Source organism: Psammomys obesus, unplaced genomic scaffold (genome assembly GCF_907164565.1).
Source record: "Psammomys obesus unplaced genomic scaffold, mPsaObe1.curated_primary_1811, whole genome shotgun sequence".
In the NCBI taxonomy this organism is placed as follows: domain Eukaryota; kingdom Metazoa; phylum Chordata; class Mammalia; order Rodentia; family Muridae; genus Psammomys; species Psammomys obesus.
The window spans coordinates 23,098,440-23,118,524 of record NW_026590062.1 but is presented as its reverse complement, the minus strand read 5'-3'; the positions used below and the strand labels follow the sequence as shown (position 1 = coordinate 23,118,524).

General features: G+C 47.5%; 1 protein-coding gene across 2 annotated transcripts; it reads left to right on the top strand.

The window, feature by feature from the left end:
* Positions 1-10,689: 10,689 nt before the first annotated feature.
* Tbl2 (transducin beta like 2) lies at positions 10,690-19,251 on the top strand. Of its 2 annotated transcripts, none has more exons than XM_055606358.1 (7): positions 10,690-10,866; positions 13,357-13,478; positions 14,091-14,275; positions 15,645-15,796; positions 16,490-16,616; positions 18,181-18,333; positions 18,659-19,251. In XM_055606358.1, the coding sequence occupies exons 1-7, from the start codon at positions 10,737-10,739 to the stop codon at positions 19,119-19,121; spliced, it is 1,332 nt and encodes a 443-aa protein (XP_055462333.1). In that variant the 5' UTR covers positions 10,690-10,736; the 3' UTR covers positions 19,122-19,251. The 2 variants fall into 2 exon arrangements, with proteins under 2 accessions (XP_055462333.1, XP_055462332.1); XM_055606357.1 differs by having other exon boundaries at positions 18,169-18,333.
* Positions 19,252-20,085: the final 834 nt, after the last annotated feature.

The window sequence follows — 20,085 nt, the reverse complement described above, 5'->3', positions numbered from 1 at the left end:
CAGCCTTGTCTATCTAAGAGTTCCAAGCCAGAGAGGGCTCCATAGTAAGACTGCCTAAAATAATTTTTATAAGACTGTCAAGCATGGTGGCTCCCTCTGCCGTCCCAGTATCATGTGTGCTCTCTCTCTTTCTCTCGCTTTCGCTCTCTGCTCTCTCACTCTCTCTCTCTCTTCCTCTTTCCTGCTGTCCTGGATGGAGCTGTATCACAACACCTTAGTCTTTTGCTTTGTTTTGTTTTGTTAAGGCAGGGTCTCCCTAATTTGTCCATGTTGGCTTCTTATGACCCTTCTTTCTCAGCTTCCTGAGGAGCTGGGATCCCAGCTTTGTACCACCACAAACACCTAAGACCATATCTTTTTAAAAGAAAGTTAAAATGAAAGATGCTAGGGATGTCAGTTGCTTGGTGGAGTTTGACCAGCATGCCAGCAGCCCTGGGCTCAAGTCTCCGTCTCCGCACTGAATAAACATGCCTGAAATCCCAGCACTTTGGAGGTAAGGTAGGATGATGAGTTCAAGGTCACCCTCAGCTACATAGTGACTTGGATACCAGTGTGGGCTATATGAGATCCACTCCACCCCTCACACACATACAGACATTCACACACACACACAAATTCATCAGAGTAGCATATTGTCACCTGCATTTTACAAGTGGAAAACTGAAGGGGCTTAATGCCTTAAAGACATGCCTGTCTCCAGAGTCTCTGCTCTGCTCCCTATAGTGGTTTGAATGAGAATGTCCCCCATAGGCTCAGGAATTTGACTACTTGGTCCCAGGTTGGAGGGTATGTGGCCTTGTTGGAGGAAGTATGTAGCTGGAGGAGCGTTTTAAAGAGTTCATTGTGCTTGGTGGCATGCCTTTAATCCCAGTACTTAGAAGACAGGCAAGCAAATCTCTGTGAATTCAAGGCCAGCCTAGTCAACAGAGTGAGTTCCGGCAGAGCCAGGGCTACATAGAGAAACCCTGTCTCAAAAACGACAAGGGTTTAAAGATTCACACCACTTCCAGTTCTCTCCCCCGCCTCTCTCTCTGTGTGTGTCTGTCTCTCTGTCTCTCCTTCCTGCTTGTGTTTAAGGATGTGAGCTCTCAACTTCCTGTTCCTGCCATGTCTGCCACCTGCTGTCCTGACTCCCAGCCACAGTGGACTCGTCCCTGTGGAATCATATGCCAAAATAAACTCTTTGGTAAGTTGCTTTGATCATGGCATTTTATCAAAGAAACAGAAAATAAACAGACCTCCTTTCTACTGTGTGTGTGCCAGGCATGACCAGCTCTGTGAGCTCTCTGCCACTGAAGATGGGCTTGAAGGGGATTTCTAAAGTTACATTTGAACAGTATATTATTTAGTTAGTTTTGAGACAGGCTCTCACTATATCTAGCCTTGGCTGGCCTGAAACTTGCTCTGTAGACCAGCTAATCTTGAACTCAAAGAGATTTGCCTGCCTCTGCCTCCTGAGTGCTGAAAGGAAAGGCCTACACCATGCTGGTTTGCATCCTATTTGAAAGCAGTACCGTTTTTACCAAGCCATCTCCTTCCAGAAGGCTTTCCTGTAAAATAACCCCTTTGCACAGGTGTAATCTAATAGGAGGCTGAAGCAGAAGATCATGAGTTAGAGACAGCAGAAGACACAGAGTGAGTTCAAGGCTACCTTAAGATATTTTGGGAAAACCTGCCCACCCCCGCAAAAAAAAGGCAGGAAGGTTCCAGAGATATGGTCCAGTGGTCAAATGTGCTTTCTGCCCTTCCAAAGGACCTAAGTCCAGTTCCCAGCACCCACGTCAGGTACATCACTATTGCCTGTAACTCCAGCTCCTGCTCCAGAGGAGCTCACTCCCTCTGCTGGTCTTCTTTGGGACCTGGCACAAGTGACAGACAAATAAATAAATAAAATAATTTTTAACTGCAATGGTGGTACAGGCCTTTAATTCCAGAACTCAGGAGGCAAAGGCAGGTGGATCTCTGTGAGTTTGAGATCAACCTGTTCTACAAAGTGAGTTGCAGGACAGCCAGGGCTACACAGAGAAACCTTGTCTCAAAAAAAAAAAATCAACAACAAAAAGCAAGGGTTTGGGGATGTAGCTCAGTTGTTAAAGTCCTTGCCCAGCACACACATGAAGCCCCAACATTTACAGGACCGTATAAACTGGACCCATTTTTTTTTTTTTGAGACAGGGTTTATCTGTGTAGTCTTGGCTGTTTGTCCTGAACCCAATTTGTATACCAGTCTGGCCTCGAACTCACAGAGATCCGCCTGCCTCTGAGTGCTAGGATTACAGGTATGCACCATCACACCTGGCTACCTGGACCCATTTTTATACCTGTAATCCCAGCATTTGGAGGTGGAGGCAGGAGGATCAAGCATTCAATGTCATCCTTAGCTGAAAAGTGAGATGGATGCCATTGTGGGTTGCATGAGCCACTATCTAAGAAAGCAAACCAGAGGTTAGAGAAACAGCTTAGTAATTCAGAGCACTAGATGCTCCTTCAAAGGAACCAGATTCAGTTCCCAGCTGCCTGATCAGGAAGTTCACAGCCACCTACAACTGCAGCTCCAGGAACCCAGTGCCTCACTTGCACATCCCCTGCTCCTACACACAGATACACATAATAAGCACACACACACACACGCTGACAAAGTAGGCAAGCAGAAAGAGGACCCACCTTGGCCCTGGGTCCTCTTTTTCTGTTTGTTTTTTCAAGACTGGGTTTCTCTGTGTAGCTTTGGCTGTCCTGGACTCACTTTTAGACTAGGCTGGCCTCAGACTCACAGAGATCCACCTGTCTCTGCCTCCTGAGTGCTGGGATTCCAGGTGTGAGCCACCGTGCCCAGTGCCCTGGGTCCTCTCACTGATGGCCCTCTGTGGTGGTTTGAATAGGAATGGTCCGCATAGACTCATGTGTTTGAATGCTTGGCCAATAGGTAGTGGCACTATTAAGAGGTATGGTCATGTTGGAGAAAGTGCGTCACTGTGGGGGCAGGCTTTGGGGTCTCATAGGCTCAAGCTATACACATTGTGACACTCAGTCTCCTGCTGCCTGTGGATCAGGATGTAGAACTCTCAGCTCCTTGTCCAGCACCATGTCTGCCTGCACACCATTATGCTTCCTGCAATGATGATAATGGACTAAACCTCTGAAGCTGTAAGCCAGCCCCAACTGTTTTCCTTTATAAGGGTTGCCATGGTCACAGTGTCTCTTCATAACAATAAAACCCCAAGACACCCTCCATGTATAGCTTTCTCTCCCTCTGCTCCCCCTGCTCCCTCAACCTTCTTTCTACACGTGAGCAGCTCTTCCCGGTCCTTCAGGAACTACACCCCTGCATTCTTTCTGTGCCTACTGCAATCACATGCTCCACCCCTGCCAAATCTAGGCATTCCCTGGCAAACATCTTGCTTTCCCTGGGTCCTTAAAGCACTCTCTCTGAGGCCCCAGAAATCTGGCCAGCCCTCCCCTTCTTCCTCCTTGACAATGTCTTCCCAGTTCCTGCTGCCTCTTCCTTGACTTGTCCTTCATCAGCCGATTTATCCTCTTGCAGTAGTATATACTACCTGCTTCTGACTACTGGGTTCCCTCCTCTGTATCTGCCTCCCTTTCTTCCCAGAGCGAGATAGCCATGAATCCCACTGGCACCACCTTGCCTGCTCCCTATGAATGCTGCCCCGCTCCCTTGAGATAAACTATAGAGAATTCCCCATTTCTCTTGTCTTGCTCTTTCATCCTAAGTTGAACGATCTCCTCCACCATCTCCAGGACAGAAGTCAGTACCAAGACTGTGAAACTAGATGTCTTTAAATCCTCTCTTGTCCCCAGCCCTTTGAGCCACCTGTTCTTGAAGGTGGCTCACTAAGTCCTACCTCCTCAAGCCAGCCCCTGGTCAGTAGGGCATCCCCTTTCCCTCATTTGGCATTAGCCTCCCATATACCTTCCAGCTGCTTCTGGATGGCTGTTGGCACAACCAGAACAGCTGTGGAAAAATCTCATCTGGAGCAGTCTGGACTATTCAGGTCAGAATCACAGATGTGATATTTAGCCAACAATTTTAAAGGTGATTCCAACATGCATTCAAGAACTGTTGTGAGAGAGGCTTTGAGGTATAAATAGCTTATGCTTGGGACTCAAATTAGCTGAGGTTCTTAAGCTGTAGGGTGGGGCTAGGATAGAACTGAGTGCTAGAGTGCTTGCCTAGAGTTTCCTTATGAGACACCGGGGCCATGGCCCAGTGGTAGAGCACCTGCTTAGAATCCCCAGTGACAGGGTAATGGTGACAGATCAGGAGTAACATGCCTAGCATGTGTAAACCCCTAGGCTTAATTCTTAACATTACACAACTAAAGCAATTATAAGTTGAACTGTAATGTTAAAATACAGCTCACTCTTGGCATGTTGGCACAGGTGTGTACTCCCAGTTTTTGAGAGGCAGATCTATGTGAGTTAGAGTTCATCCTGGTCTACACAGTAAGCTATAGACCAACCATAGCTACACGGTGAGAGGCTGTCTCCAAAACAAACAAAAGAACAACAAAAAGATGTGGGGTAAAAAAGATGGCTCAGCAATCAAAAGCATGTAGTGCTCTTGAGAACACTGGAATTTGGTTCCAGCACCCTCATTGGGAGGCTCACAACTGCCTGTCGCTACAGCTCTAGAGGGTGCCCTCTTCTGGTCTCTGTGGGCACCTAGATAAACATGGCATACATATATATTCAATATATGACATATGCAAACCTGAATACACGCTCTGGTGGTTTAAAAAAGAATGCTCTCCTCCATAGGCTCAACTGTTTGCTTACTTGATCCTCAGTTGGTGGAACTGTGTGGGAAGGATTTGAAGGTGTGGCTTCATTGGAGGAGTGGGTGGACTTTGAGATTTGAAGATACACTCACTCTATTTCCAGCATATTCTCTCTCTGCCTCCTACTTGCTGACCAAGATGTGAACTCTCACTTGTTCCTGTGTTTGCTATGCCATCATGGACTCTAGTGCTCTGAAATTGTAAGCCCAATTAGATACTTTCTCTTAGAAGTTGCCTTGGTCACAGTGTTGTCACAGCAACAGAAAAGTAACTAAGACATGCTCTGCCCCACCTGTGTCAGCATCCACTCCTGAAGGTACAGCCAGAACTCTGTGTTCTCAACCCACGCCACTCTCTGATCCATCCCACTCTCCTGAGTCCTGCCTTGTGCCAGTTGTCCCCCTTCACACTGTTGGCTTCAGGCTGGGCTATGAACCCTGAGGGCACGGGGTGGCTGCATGCAGCCTCTCTCCTTAACTTGGCTAGGGGGAGATGCATCTTGGAGTGTGGCCCACCAAGGGCTGTTCCTGGCTTCTCTCTGTTGCTTCTTTGACGGCGTCTGTTACCTTTGTGTCACCGTGACCACAGAACCTGACAGAAATAACTTGGGGAAAGATTTATTTGGGATCATGGTTTCAGAGCAGCGCATTGTGGGGAAGGAATGGCTGTGGACATGTGTAGTTGAGCCTGTTCATGTCATGGCTGACCAGAAAGCAGAGAGGCTGGAACCACGAATGTACTCTAATCTTCAACTGTCTGCCCCCAGCAACCTACTTCCTCTAGCTAGGCCCCACTTCTGTTTCCTGTACAGCCACTTACCCAGGTCCTAGAGTTTGTCTTCTGATCTTGGGATGGGACCTGTGGGAAGATTAAATAAAGCCAAAAGCTTGAGGCCAGCAAGATGGCTCAGCTCAGCTGGACACAATGGCACACACCTGTCATCCCAGCACTCCAGGAGACAGAGGCAGGTGGATCTCTGTGAGTTCAAGGCCAGCCTGGTTTATAGAGAAACCCTGTCTTAAAAAACAAAAGCAAACACACAGAAAAGATTGTTCAGCTCATTCAGGGGCTTGCTGCCAAGTCTGATGTCCTAAATCCTATCTTTTAGATCCCTAGACCCAAGTGGTAGGGAAAAAGAACCAGTTTCCACAGGTTGTATTCTGGCCTTCAGAGGAGTGTCAAAGCATGTACCCTCCAGCCACGCATGTGTACACTGAATGTGATTTAAAAAGTATTAGTACTTATAATTCTGGATCCCAGGATAGGGACTATCATCCCCTTTACTACTTGGGGAGGACAGAGGTCAGAGTAGAGGCAAGAAGGAGCCAGGCATTTTTTTTTTTTTTTTTTTTTTTTTTTTGAGACAGGGTTTCTCTTGGCTTTTCCTGGGACTTGTTCTGTAAACCAAGCTGGCCTGGAACGTAGAGATCCATCTGCCTCTGCCTCTGCCTCTGCCTCTGCCTCTGCCTCCTGAGTACTGGGATTAAAAGTGTGTGCCACGGCCACCTGGTCTGGTTTTGGTTGGGAAGTGGATATCCAAGGGGTCATTCTATTAGTCATTTAGTGTGGATATCTTCAGTCATGGTGGGGGCTCCTTGGAGTAGAGTGAGCTCAATGTGACCCTTAGCAAAAATCCAGACTATGTTTTGAGACGGCATTTCTCACTGAACCTAGAGCTGGCTAATTCAGCTAGACTGTTTAACTAGCAACTCACATCTCCACATCTTCAACACTGGGTTTTGCACAGCACCATGCCTGGCTTGTACGTGGATGCTGAGGAACTGAACTCAAACCTCACGCCTGTGGACACAGAATTATAATCCAACTGCTAGTAAAAACTCATTGAAAAGTGGACTGGAAAAGTTAGAAAGTGACTAAGATGCTTTGTGGCAACTTCTTGCCTGTACTTGCACTTATGCATATGACACACACACACACACAGATTCATTTCATTCACCAAACACTTCACTGAGGAATTCCCCCTGCCCTGAAATGCTTTTCTCATGCTAGGAATGGTAATGGACGCTTGTGATCCCCGTGCTGAAAAGGCTGAGGCAGGATGATCATGAATTCGAAGCCAGACTGGACTACCTAGTTTGTTTCTCTATTGTTCAATAAAGACAGAAGCAACTTAGAGAGGAAAAGGTGTATTTGGCTTATACTTCCATGTCAGTCCTCGCTGAGGTGAGAGGTGGAGCTGAAGTAGAGGCCATGGAGGGATGCTGCTTAGTAGCTTGTTCACCTACCTTTCTTTTTAATAATTTATTTAATTTTATTATCTGTGCATTGGTTTGAAAGTCAGAATCCGCAGAACCTGGAGTTACAGAGTGTTGAGAGCTGCCATGTGGGTGCTGGCAATTGAACCCGGGTCATTTGGAACAGTAGACAGTGCTCAGAATCACAGAGCCATCTCTCCAGGCTGCTACTTATACAGCCACATCCATGTGCTCAGAAGCCTGTCCCACCCCTCCCCTGCCCTGCATTCCCTGCTCTTAAGAAAATTCCCCACTGTCATGGCCACAGGGTAGCCTGAGTCAGTTCCTCATCTGAGATTCCCTCTTCCCAGGTGACTCTAATTTGTGTCAAGCTGACAAAAAGCAACCCGCACAACAGACAAAAACCCAGACAGCCTTATCTGCAGATGGCAGGGAGGCCAGCACTCTGCCCCCACTGCCCAGAACTGAACTGATGCCAGTTCCCAGAAAAGGGCTCAAAAGGGAAGGAAATGGGTCCTCTCATAGTTCCTCACCACAGAGCCAATGTGTCTGTCTGTCTGTCCACTTCTGTCGTTGCCTGCGTCCCTGTAATGAAGACAGGGCTGGAACTGTGAGCCAGGCAGTTGGGGTGTGATGGGGTTAATGGAGGCTGGACAGCCCATCTTAGAAGTTTTAGGCTCACTGTGGATGTGGGGACCAGGCAGCCCACAGGGCAGACCAACCAGGAACATTCCTTTCCAGTGGAGCAGGTCTAACCCAGATGTTATCTTTCAGGATATGTCTTTCTGTGAATGTGTGTGTGAAATCTGTGGATTATATCCATGTCAAGTTTCTGATTATATCTGCATGTTTTTTGTTTTTGTTTTCCGAGATACTAGGAGAAAACAGAGGGCAAAGGTCCATAAGATGACACTGTTCGTTGTTTTCTAGAACAACCTTTTAAAAATTACATTTACTCCTTTGTGTGTTGGTGGAGCTTGTAGTGGTCATACAGAGCTTGTGTGAGGTCAGAAGACAACTTGGGGTTCTCTTCGTCTTCTGGACCCTGGGACTCAAAATCAAGTTGTCAAGCTTGGCAAAGCGCTTTCATCTGCTCAACCATCTTGGCTGGCCTTGAATACTGGATCCCCCCACCTCTACCTCCTAAATATCACAGACAAGTGTCTCTATGCCTAGGAGGTTAATTTTCTTTCAGTGCTTTGCAAATCTGTAATTATTTTTAAATAAACTAGTTTTAAAATGATGTGCTTAGTGGTATATGCCTGTATTTAGAGTACTTGGGAGGCTGGAGCAAAAGGATTGCTTCAAGTACAAGGCCAGCCTGGCTTGCAAAGTGAGTTCCGGGACAGCCAGGGCTACACAGTGACCCTGTCTCATCACCCCAAAATTAAAAGCTCCCAAATCAAACCAAAGAAAAAGAACTTCTGTAATGTCAGTCCTCGGAAGGTTGAGGAAGGAGTGTGGCTAGTTCAAGGGCGGCTTGGGGTACAGTACTGAGACTGTTTTAGGAAACGACAAAAACCTCTTTTTGTGCTGTGGAGTGGGTAAAGCATTTACTTTGTATGGGGATTTGGAGTCTGGATATCAGAAATGATCCTAAACACTGGGTGGGTGTGTCATGTCAGCCTGCTTGTAATCCCAGTATCAGGGAGAGATGGAGAAATTGTGCACTACAGTAGCAAGATATCTTGTCCCAGTACTCAGTATATAATGTGGAGAACAATCATGAAAACCAACAGACATCAACATCTGGCCTCCACACAAATTCGTGTACACACAAACACACATGAACACATGCAAACACACAAACATTCAAGTATGACATACAGATATACACACACACAATTTTTTTTTTTTTTTAAGACAAGAGTCTCAGCTGAGCATGGTGCCATACGTCTTTAATTCCAGCACTGGGGGTGGGTAGGTGGGGGGAACAGAGGCAGGCAGATCTTTGTCAATTCCAGGCCAGCCTGGTCTACAAAATAATCCAGGACAGCCAAGACTACACAGTGAAACCCTGTCTCAAAAAACAAAACAAAAAGGCCAAGAGGCTCACTATGAAGCCTTCTCTGGCATGGAGTTTGCTGAGTAGACCATGCTGACCTCGAACTCAAGAGAAATCTACCTGTCTCTGCTTCCCAAATGCTGGGATTAAATGAGTATGCCACCAAAATTGGTGCAAAAAACAAACAAACAAACAAACAAAAAACCCCCAAACAAAAAAAAACAACAACAACAAAAAAAAAAAAACTTTTAGGGATGAGATAGTAGCTTCCGTTGTAGAGCAGCTGCTTAGCATAATGAATGTCCTAGATTCGATCTCTAGCCTGGCCAAATAACAATAACTCCTTTTCACTCTCCAGCCTACTTCCTAATCCAGGCACTTACCACCTCCCTTGAGGACTTTTGCAACGACTTCCAGTTTTCTGGGTTTTTGTTTGTTTGGTTGGTTGGTTGTTGAGAATCTCGCATAGCTCAGACTGCCCTGGAACTCACTACATAGTCTAAGAAGACCTTGAATTTCAATTTCCGATCTTCCTGCCTCCAGCTCTCAAGTGTGGGATTACAGGCAAATACTCTTAAAGCGGGTTTGTAGAGTGCTGAAAGAACTATGCAAGCATGCAGACACTGCCAACGGAGGTACATCCCCAGCTGCAATACATAAATTCTGGTGGTGTTGTCTGTCTTTTCAGCGCTGGGGATCGAACCCAGGTCCTTGTACAAGCTAGGCAAGTGATCTACCACCATGCTATCACCCTGGCTTGCATTCTACCTTCAGCTTTTGCTCCATGCCCTCCTATGATAACCAGCGTGCCGGAATGCAGTCAAGTGGGAATAAGAACCTCTGTCCTGCTCCTTGGAAGGATCCAGGGCAACGACGCTGCAATAAAGTTCTTAACAAAGGACCAAGACGTGGCTGGAGCGGAACCGGCGGAGTACGCAGCCCGGTCGTACCCGACAGACTCAACTTCAAAGCCCCGCCCCTCGAGAACCAGTCCAATAGCCAGGCCTGGCCTCTCCAGGCCGATCGCTGAGTCCCGCCCCCCAGAAGGCTCAGCCGGAAGGCGCTGCCCCTCTAGACGTTCAAAATCCAAGGCCCCACCCTCCGAAGCCGCTCAAATCGGCGCGGTCCCGCCCCCAGGACGCAGACCGCTAAGCCCCGCCCCTCAGGACGTGTCAACGGCCAGGTCCGGCGTCTTCTGATACTCACACTACCAACTATTCCTTCTCAAACACGAAAACTGTCAAGATCGGCTCCTCAAGACGCCTTAAAGGCCAAGATCCGCCTCACAGGATGCAAAACTGGGCCCCGTCCGTCGAAGCGCGCCAACAGGCCCCGCCCCTCGGGGGGCCTCAAACTGCCAGGCCCCGTCCCACAAAACTTCCTAACGGCGAGAGCGGCCAGGCTCCGCCCTAGTGAGCGCTCCAACCGCCAGGCCCCGCCTCCCAGAGCGCGCTAACGGCCTGGCCACGCCCTCCGGAGGCCCAAGCGGCCAAGCTCCGCCCTGTGGAGCCCGCCAACTGCCAGGTTCCTTGTCATAGGACCGTGTAAGCGTTAGGCCCCGCCTCCCGAGGCGCGCTTGGGACCAGGCCACGCCCCGAAGAGCCTAACCCGAGCCAGTCCCGCCCCTCGAGGTGCGCCAACTGCCCTCCCCCGCCCCCTCGTGCGCCGAGACGTGAGGACGCCGGCGTCGTAGGCTGAGGTGGCAGCCGTCCTGCGGGCATGGAGCTGCCGCAGATGCCGGAGCTGGTGGGGCTGTCGGTGCTGGTGGGGCTGCTGGCCCTGGTGGCCACGGCGGCGGTGGCGCGGGGCTGGCTGTGGGCCGAGGAGGACAAGGCCAGCCAGCCCGTCTGTAAGTATACCGGGCCGAGTGGCCGTGGCTCTGTGAGGACTCTGCGCCCGAACGCCGCATGGTCTGAGGAGCCTGGAGGATCACGGACCTAAGTTTCCCCGGGTGTGAGATGAACTTTTCCCGTGCAGATATCGGGTTGCATGTCCCGGGCTGGTTGCACCCCAGGGACAGAACTCTGGAATCTCCGCCGCTAGGTTGTCGGTCACTTTTTCTGGGATAATGCCCCTCTAACCCCCTTGTTCCCGGGGCTGTTAGGAAAACTCTGCAAAACCGAAGTTTGCAGTGTTCGTGTTTCTGGAAAATGGGAGTCATTTGAAAATACTTCTCGGCCAACTCTGACGGGCAGGAACGTTTTCCGAGATCTTTATTGCAAAGCTTCCGAGTCTTTTTAATTCGTTTGAATAAGAAGCATATAAAAGCGTAGATCTGAATTGTAAGCATCTGAAAACGCAGTAGAAATATACAGCATATTAAATTTCACAGAACAGTTACTACTGTAAAGGGAACGAGAGCACAAATGGTCCTAGTGGGGTTTTTGTTGTTGTTTTGAGAGGGTGGAAGTTTTGGACTTTGGAAACTTCACTGAGGGTAGGGAACTCATTGTGGTGGGTTTATTTGTTTTGAGACAGGCTTTCACCATGTTATACAGACTGGCATTGAACTCTGCATATTCCTGCCTTAGTCTGTGGAGCTCTAGAATATACAGGTGTGTCCCCTCCCCATACCTAGTCTTGTTTGGTGCTGGGTATGTGAAACCCAGGGTCTCATGCAAGTGCTGTACCACTGAGGTACACCTCCCAGTCTTTGATGTGAGATGTTTAAGGATAGAAGTGTAGGATTTTACCTGGGAAAACAGAAGAAAGACAGTTCTGCATGAGGCAAAACTCAAAAAGGCAGGGACTCCAAAATATTTGGAGGCTGGGGATAGGGTTCATCCTTAGACCACCTGCCTAGGATCCCCCAGTGAGGAGCTGAGGTGTAGCTCAATCTTAAAACACCTGCTTAGAGTCTCCCTACTGAGGGCCCAGGAGCAGAGCTCAGGCGTAGAGCTCTTGCCTGTGATACCCAAGCTTTGAGTTTTATCCTGTTCCTGAAAGAATAAAAGAACCAGCTTCTGGTGTGACTCCAAAGGTCAACGTGGGCAAGTTAGAGGCAGATTATATGCAGCAAGTTCAATAGGTTTTAATTCCTCTAAGATTTAGGGAGCATCTATTGCCACCTAACACATGTCAGCTTTGTGTGAAAACCTGGTTCTCCCAAGACATTTTTTATTTAACTTCATTTATTTGTGGTTTTTTGAGACAGGGTTTCTCTGTGTAGCCCTGGCTGTCAGAAACCCACCTGCCTACAAGTGCTAGGATTAAAGGTGTGCACCACCGCCGCCCGCTGTGTGTGTGTGTGTGTGTGTGTGTGTGTGTGTGTGTGTGTGTCCCTGTGTTTCTGTGGAGGTTGGAGGAAAGCTTTGGGGAGTCAGTTATCTTCTACCACATGGGCTTAAAGTTGGGTGTCAGGCTTGTTGGCTGAGCTGTCTCCAGCCCAGTTCTCCAAGGTGTTGATGGTTTAGATTGCCTTAAACTTTGTTTCTGTCAGATAAACTGATAGTTGACTTACATACAGGGAATCACTGTGTAGCCCAGGCTAGCCTGAAATCTTGTAATCCTTCTGCCTAACACTCAAGTTCTGGGATTACTTGTGTGTGACACTTTAAATCTATGTGGCTTCTCTTGAGCTTTCTCATCAATGCAGGAGTGCTTTTGGCTTGTAACTTGGTTCATAGCTAGAGATTGGACTTGTGACTTTGCACACTAGGCAAGCCCTCTACCATTAAGCTATGTCCCTAGCTCCCCGTTCCCCCACTTAACTTGTGTGTAGGTAGATGTGCATACATTTTGTCCACATGGAGATCAGAGAACAACCTTTCATACCATTAAGAACGCAAGTTCCAGGCTGGAGAAATAGCTCAGAGGTTAAGAACACTTGCTGTTCTTCCAAAGGTCCTGAATTCAATTCCTGGCAATCACATGGTGGCTCCTAACCATCTTTAGTAAGATCTGGTGTGCAGGTAGAATGTAGAATAAATAATAAATAAATTAAAAAAAAAAAAACTTGTTAAAAAAAAAGAACACAAGTTGCTTCCACTGAAACAGGTTCTCATTTTGACCTGGAGCTCATGAACTAGGTCAGGTTGGCCAGAGAGCCCAAGTGACCTACCTGATTCCACCTCCCTCACCTGGCATCTTTATGTGGATTTTGATTATTAAACTCAAGTCCCTTACACTTGCCTATGAAATACCTCATTCCCCTCAGACCACCCAAGCCTTTTTCTGCACATATCACTTTCTCTCCTCAAGGACAAGGGTCCTAACTGGATCATGTCAAGGTGTTCCATCCAGAGCCTGAGTAGCCCTTGGTACTGCGTGGGTAGTCGTAGGTATCCAGTAGATGCTTCTGAATGAGTGCATGGATAAGTGACATGATCCTTCTTTCTAGGCCAGAAAGCAAATGAATCCAAGAAGTCAGGATCCAAGAAGCAGAAACAGAGTCAGAGGGTTCGCAAGGAGAAGCCTCAGCAGCACAACTTCACCCACCACCTTCTGGCCGCGGCACTGAAGGTACTTTGGTACTGCTGGGCATGCTGTATGTGTATACAAATACCTTTTAACGTTTACCAAGGGGGTAGGCATACACCATTCTGTCCCTTCTGCTTTTTTTTCCTCTTGTAGTACTGAGAGTTGAATCTGGGGCCTTGTGACTGTTAGACTAGCACTCTGCCACTCAGTTACACTTCCAGTCCTTGGTTGGCAGATTCTCCATACGTGCTCTGCAGTTGAGCACCTAACTGGGACATTCTAGGCAGGCACTTTCTACTTTATTTGTTTGTTTGTTTGTTCGTTCGTTTGTTCGTTCGTTCGTTTGTTTATTTATTTATTTATTTATTTATTTATTTATTTTTCTGCTTTTAACTTTGAGATTGTTTCACTAAATTGCTTGGGCTAGCTTCAGACTCACTCTGTAGCCCAGGCAGGACTTGAACTTGAGATCCATCTGCTTTAGCTCAAGAGGAGCTGGGATTATAGAGCTGAACTACCAGGACTAGCTTGCCTAGTTCTAGCCTCGGCTTGTTGGTCATCCAAGCACCGGAGCCATAGAATTGCAGCTGTAGGTTCAGCCTCCCAAGCCTCTTGAGAGTTTCTCATTGCTACTTCATGCATCCTTTTCCCTAGAGCCACAGTGGGAATATATCTTGCATGGACTTCAGCAGCAATGGCAAGTATCTGGCCACTTGTGCAGATGACCGTACTGTCCGGATCTGGAGCACCAAAGAGTTCCTTCAGCGGGAACACCACAGCATGCGAGCCAATGTGGAGCTGGACCATGCCACCTTAGTGCGCTTCAGCCCTGACTGCAGGTGGGACAGGACTGAGCCTCAGGCTTACTTGCAAAAAGGCCAGATCCTGGCTTTCATGTATCTGGTTGGGGTTTAGTGAGGAGGGATCAAGAGTCTACCTTGGGGTGACATAAAGAAAGCATCCAGGTAGTATGGGCACCTCCTGGGGCCTCTTGGAGATTCTGCTCTATAAGAAAGAAGCAGACACAGGAAGATATTCCTGTCCTGGATATTCCAGAATCTAGCTTTGCCATGAGTTTCAGACATGCTTCTGACACCCTAAGCTCTAGAAGTGAACCAAAGCTATAAGGACTCTTCTTCTTTTTTGTCTTTTGTAGTGTAGAGCTATACCCTCAGCCTTTCTTGCATTTGGGTTTTTGTAGTTTGATTGTTTGAGACAGGACACAGGGCCTTGCTATATTGCTCTGATTATATAATGCAGCTTGGCCCTGAACTTGTGAGATCTTTCTGCCCTAGTCTCCCTAGTGCTGGGATTCAGTGTGGCCTTGGGTTCCTTTGTTCAGAAAACATGAGCTAACATCTGTTTACCCTAGATAGGGCATCAACCACAGACCAGAGCGTAAATGCGTCACTAGTAGCATGGTGAACCAAAGAGTTCATTGGATTGCTTACAGGAGTATAGATAAGAAGATGTTTAAAAGAACATAGACAATTCTTTGGGAGCCGAATCATAAAAAGCCCACCTCACTGTGGGGGATGACTCAAAAAAGCTGTATTCTTGGAGCAGCACATTGTGCTTTAAGGCTGCCCACCGCCAGGCAGTCCTCTCTCCCAGAAGTTGTTCACTGTTTCTGTCACCTTGAGAGGGGCCTTATAAGTCTTGTGACTCTCCGAGCTTCTTGCTCCTTAAGTGTCAAGCCTCTTCTATCTATGGAGGGTATTTATTACTACTAAGGATCAAGCACAGGGCCTACCAGTGAGATAACATTTCTTGATTGTTTTGTTCCTTTTAGTTTGTGGGGGGAGGATATGCCACAGGACAACAGAAATTAGGTTTTTTTTCCTTCCACTATATGAGTTCCTAAGTATTGAACTTAAGTGACATATACATATAAAAGCAAGTGCTTTTTTTTTTTACCTGTTGAACCATCTCGTTGGTCCTGTGAATAGTTTTTACGAGATTTTGAGAGGCTGGAGTTAAGAGCACTGACTACTTTTATACAGGACCAGGTTCAATTCCCACATTCACATGACAGTTCATAACTGTCTACAACTCAAGAGTAAGGAAAGACTAATACATTTTGAACCAAGGGATCTTTTGTGCAATTGAACAGTAGGGCACAAGGGACAGTCTTGATTTTCCCTAGAATCTACGACACACAGGCCTCTGTCCAGGTAAGGGAATGACCTCTCCTTTGCCTGTCTCTAGAGCCTTCATTGTTTGGCTGGCCAATGGAGATACCCTCCGTGTCTTTAAGATGACCAAGCGAGAAGAAGGGGGCTTTACTTTCACCGCCACCCCAGAGGATTTTCCTAAAAAGCACAAGGCACCCATTGTCAACATTGGCATTGCTGACACAGGTAGGGGAAGTCTTGTGGATGGAATTTACTCAAGGCATGAAGAGAAGTGCCCAAGTCATAACTTGTTTTTTTGTTTGTTTGTTTTGTTTGAAAGATTTATTTTTACTTTGTGTAATGGGTGTTTTACCTGAAAGAATGTCTGTGTACCACCTGAGTGCAGTGCTCACAGAGGCCAGAAGAGGCATGGGTGACCTGGGATTAGAGTTACAGCCAATTGTAAGCTTCCCTGTGGGTGCTGGGGATTAAACCCAGGTCCTCTGCTAGAGCAGCCATTGCTCTTAACTTCTGAGCCACCTCTCTAGGATTCCCTCCTCCCTTTTTTTTAATTAATTTTGTGTTTATCATAACACATGGAGGTCAGAGGCCAACCTATGAAAGTCAGCTCAATCCTGGGGTTTAAACTCAGTTCATCAGGCTTGTGACAAGTATCTTCAGCTGAACCATCTTGCTAGTGTCTAAATTGTGTTTGTTGAATGAGTTAGTGCTGCCTGAGTTTTGCTTGGCTCTGGTCTTGTGCCTCCCATGAGAGCCATATAGTAGGAGCCACACTTCTTAGCACCTGTGGCGACCTTCGGCCTGGGAAAGCATGGCTTGGAGCATGGGCACTTCTTAGAGCAGTGCCTCATTGTTCCTTTGGGAGGTGACAGTTGGTCTCCTCACAGCCCTGATCCACAACTTCTCTCTGCTCCTCAGGGAAGTTCATCATGACAGCCTCCAGTGACACGACTGTCCTCATCTGGAACCTAAAAGGCCAGGTGCTGTCCACCATCAATACCAACCAGATGAACAACACTTACGCTGTTATCTCTCCGTGTAGCAGGTGAGGAGGAGGGATGGAGTAGATACAGAAGACAGACAGGTTAGAGGAGGGGGTGGGGATGCCTAGGTACAAGTCTTAGCTGTCCAAACCGTGAAGGGGTGTCACAAAGCGCCATAGTCCTTGGTGTTTATTTCTTCAGCTGTAATGTGGTTATTTTGTAGTGCTGAGGCTGGAAACCAGAGCACTGTACTTGTTCGGCAAACACTCAACCACCACACAACATCCACAGCCTCATCCAGGGGCTTCATTTCACTTGTTTTGTTTTGAGTCGGTGTCTTACTTTGTATCTCTGGCTGACACAGAACTCCTTATGTAGACCTTAGTTTCAGATGACCTGAAACTCAATGAGATCCACCTGGCACTCTATTAAGTATGGATTAAAAGTGTGTGCTGACATGCTGTGCCTTTTTAAAATGTTTGGTTTTTTGTTTGTTTTGTTTTGCTTTTTGAGACAAGGTTTCTCTGTGTAACCCTGGCTCTCTTGGACTCACTTTGTAGACCAGGCTATCCTCAAACTCAGAGATCTGTCTGCTTCTGCCTTCTGAGTGTTGGGATTAAAGGTGTGTGCACAGCTTTTTTTTTTTTTTTTTGAAACAGGGTCTGTCTTTTGTCTTTGTTTCCCTTCACACCCCACCCCATCCACTATTTCCTGAGTGCTGGGGTACTAGGCATGCACAACCAAGCTAGGTGTATGTGGTGCTGGGAGTAGAAAGCAGGGCTTTGGTGACATTAGACACATCTCTCCCAACTGAGAAGCTTCTGTACTGTAGATCTTGAAGTGCACCGTAACCTCAGACCTCGATTATTTATCCCAAGCTTCCTCAAATTTCTATTCATTTCCTTCCTTCCTTCCTTCCTTCCTTCCTTCCTTCCTTCCTTCCTTCCTTCCTTCCTTCCTTCCTTCCTTTCTTTTAGATAGATTTGCTATGGAGTACAGGCTGTCCTAGAACTAGCCAGGTTGGCCTTGAACCTGTGATACTCCTGCATCAGTCTGCTTGGTATTGGGGTTACAGACAAGTGCCTCCATACCTGGCTTTCTTTGTTCTTTTCTTTTTTTCTTTTTGTTTGGTTGGTTTTATTGTTCTGAGATAGGATCTCAGTCAGTAGCCCTGGCCAGCCTGGAACTCACTATATAAACTAGGGTGGTCTCAAACTCACAAGATATCTGCCTATTCTTGTCTGCTGAGCATTGGGATTAAAAGTATGTATCACCACACCCAGTCTTACTAATTTTAATTTTAGTTAGAGACAAGGTCCTAAGTTACACATACTGCTTTCCAGTTTACTTTGTTAGCCTAATTAACCCTTGAACTTGAGTTCCTCCTGCCTCTATACCAACTGAGATTGCAGAGTATACCTCCATGCCTGGCACGGAAAGACGTTAAAACGTTTCATTAGGCTGTAGCTAGCTGGAGCTGTAGGTTGATTGCCTTGTATATATGAAACTCTAGGTCTATGCCTAGTATCCCCAAAAGGTACTCTTTCTCAGGAAAGCGGTCTAGGATTTGTTAGGAGCAAGATGCCTTTTTACATTTGAGTTTTTTGAGTGTAGCTTACATGACAGGTTTGTGGGTTCGTGTGGCTTCACCCCAGATGTGAAGGTCTGGGAGGTCTGCTTCGGGAAGAAGGGAGAGTTCCAGGAGGTGCTGCGAGCCTTTGAACTGAAGGGACACTCTGCATCTGTCCATTCTTTCGCCTTCTCCAATGACTCTCGGAGGTGAGTGCATCAGTGCAGCTCTATTTTTTTTGTTTTGTTGTGATTGTGTTTTATAGACAGGATCTCACTTGGTAGCCCAGGCTGCACTTGAACTCGCAGAGATCTTCCTGCCTCACCTCAGCCTCCATTGCTGAGGTTATAGGTGTTTACCACCAAGCTGGGCCGAGCAGTGAGTAGTTCTGAGGTTCTTCTCCCTGTCTGGGCTACAGTCCTGAAAAGGGTGAAGGACTTGATTCTCGGCAGGATGTAGACTTGACTTCCTATCTTCAGTCACTCAGGCTGCTCCAGTGCCTTCCTACTCTAGCTGTGATTTCCCACATTGCAGGATGGCCTCTGTCTCCAAGGATGGCACATGGAAGCTGTGGGACACCAATGTGGAATACAAGAAGCAGCAGGACCCCTACTTGTTAAGGACAGGCCGCTTTGAAGAGGCAAGCACCATGCCTTGCCGCCTGGCACTCTCCCCTGACACCCATGTCCTGGCCTTGGCCACTGGCACCAGTATTCATCTCTTCAACACGAGGCATGGGGAAAAGGAGGAATGCTTTGAGTGTGTCCATGGGGAGTGTATTACTGATTTGACTTTTGACATCACTGGCCGCTTCCTGGCCTCCTGTGGGGACCGTGTGGTTCGGGTCTTCCACAACACCCCTGGCCACCGGGCTGTGGTGGAGGAGATGCAGGGCCTCCTGAAGCGGGCATCCAGTGAGAGTACCCGCCAGAGGCTGCAGCAGCAGCTGACCCAGGCCCAGGAGACCCTAAAGAGCCTGGGTGCCCTGAAGAAGTGACTCTGGCTCTGGATGGGTCTGGCTGCCTGCCCCAGTGGCTGCTATACTTCCCAGGGGCCCCTGGGGGAACCTCCCACCTTTCTTCTTGGTGGGCCCCACTTTTTCCATTGAAACTATTCTTGTATACTTAGATATATCTCTCTCTCTCTCATTTGCCTCCTCCCAGACTAAAAGGTGCTGTTTTTTTCACAGACCTAAGGGTTGGAATCTATCTTCACCCAGCACTAAGAAGAAGGGGTAGAGAGAAAAGAGAGAGCAAAGCTTTTGACTGTGTGGTAAATGACCCTAATACCCAAAGAAGTTTGTGAGTGTAGAGGTAAAACCTGAGGGTTGCCAGGGGACAATGTTCCATAAGGGTGCAGAATGTGTTTTATAATGCAGCAAAGTGAGTCTCCATCTGGACCAGGCTCCTAATATCAACAAGGACTGGTCTTTGTTGGCACTGGTCTGTTATCTCAGCACTCTACAGACAAAGGCAAGAGAATTGGGTTTGCAGCCAGTTTGGACTACATAGTGAATTTCAGGTCCTCCTGGGCTCCATATGGAGAGAGACTCAAGAGTTTTTTACCCTGGGCTTCAGCTTTCTTATTTGTAAAATGGGGAATGATGCTCTCTGTGGCCTTCCTGCAAAGATGCTGTGAGGCTAGGAGCGTTACAAAGTTCCCACACATGGAGCATAACAGTGCTTTCCAGTGTTATTAACTACCAGGTAAATGTGGCCCTCAAATTGCTCCGCAACCAGCAAGAATTGGCTCTTGGGAAGGCCAGGTTTCCTAAGGGCTGGCTTGCTAGTTCCTCTTGGATAAATATGGTGATTTGGTTCACATGCCATCTCAAGATGGTGCTCCTCTCTGCCAGAGACCTTGGACTCATCAGTTCAGTGCCTGCTTCATGGGATGAGCTAGTGATGCTGGCTGACACACACACACACACACACACACACACACACACACACACACACACA

Bases quoted from the DNA above. Each gene is read 5' to 3' on its own strand.
- Tbl2 (XM_055606357.1), top strand. From the start codon at position 10,737: ATGGAGCTGCCGCAGATGCCGGAGCTGGTGGGGCTGTCGGTGCTGGTG. The intron at 15,797-16,489 runs GTAGGGGAAGTC...TCTGCTCCTCAG, and splicing joins CATTGGCATTGCTGACACAG to GGAAGTTCATCATGACAGCC. The intron at 18,334-18,658 runs GTGAGTGCATCA...CCCACATTGCAG, and splicing joins TTCTCCAATGACTCTCGGAG to GATGGCCTCTGTCTCCAAGG.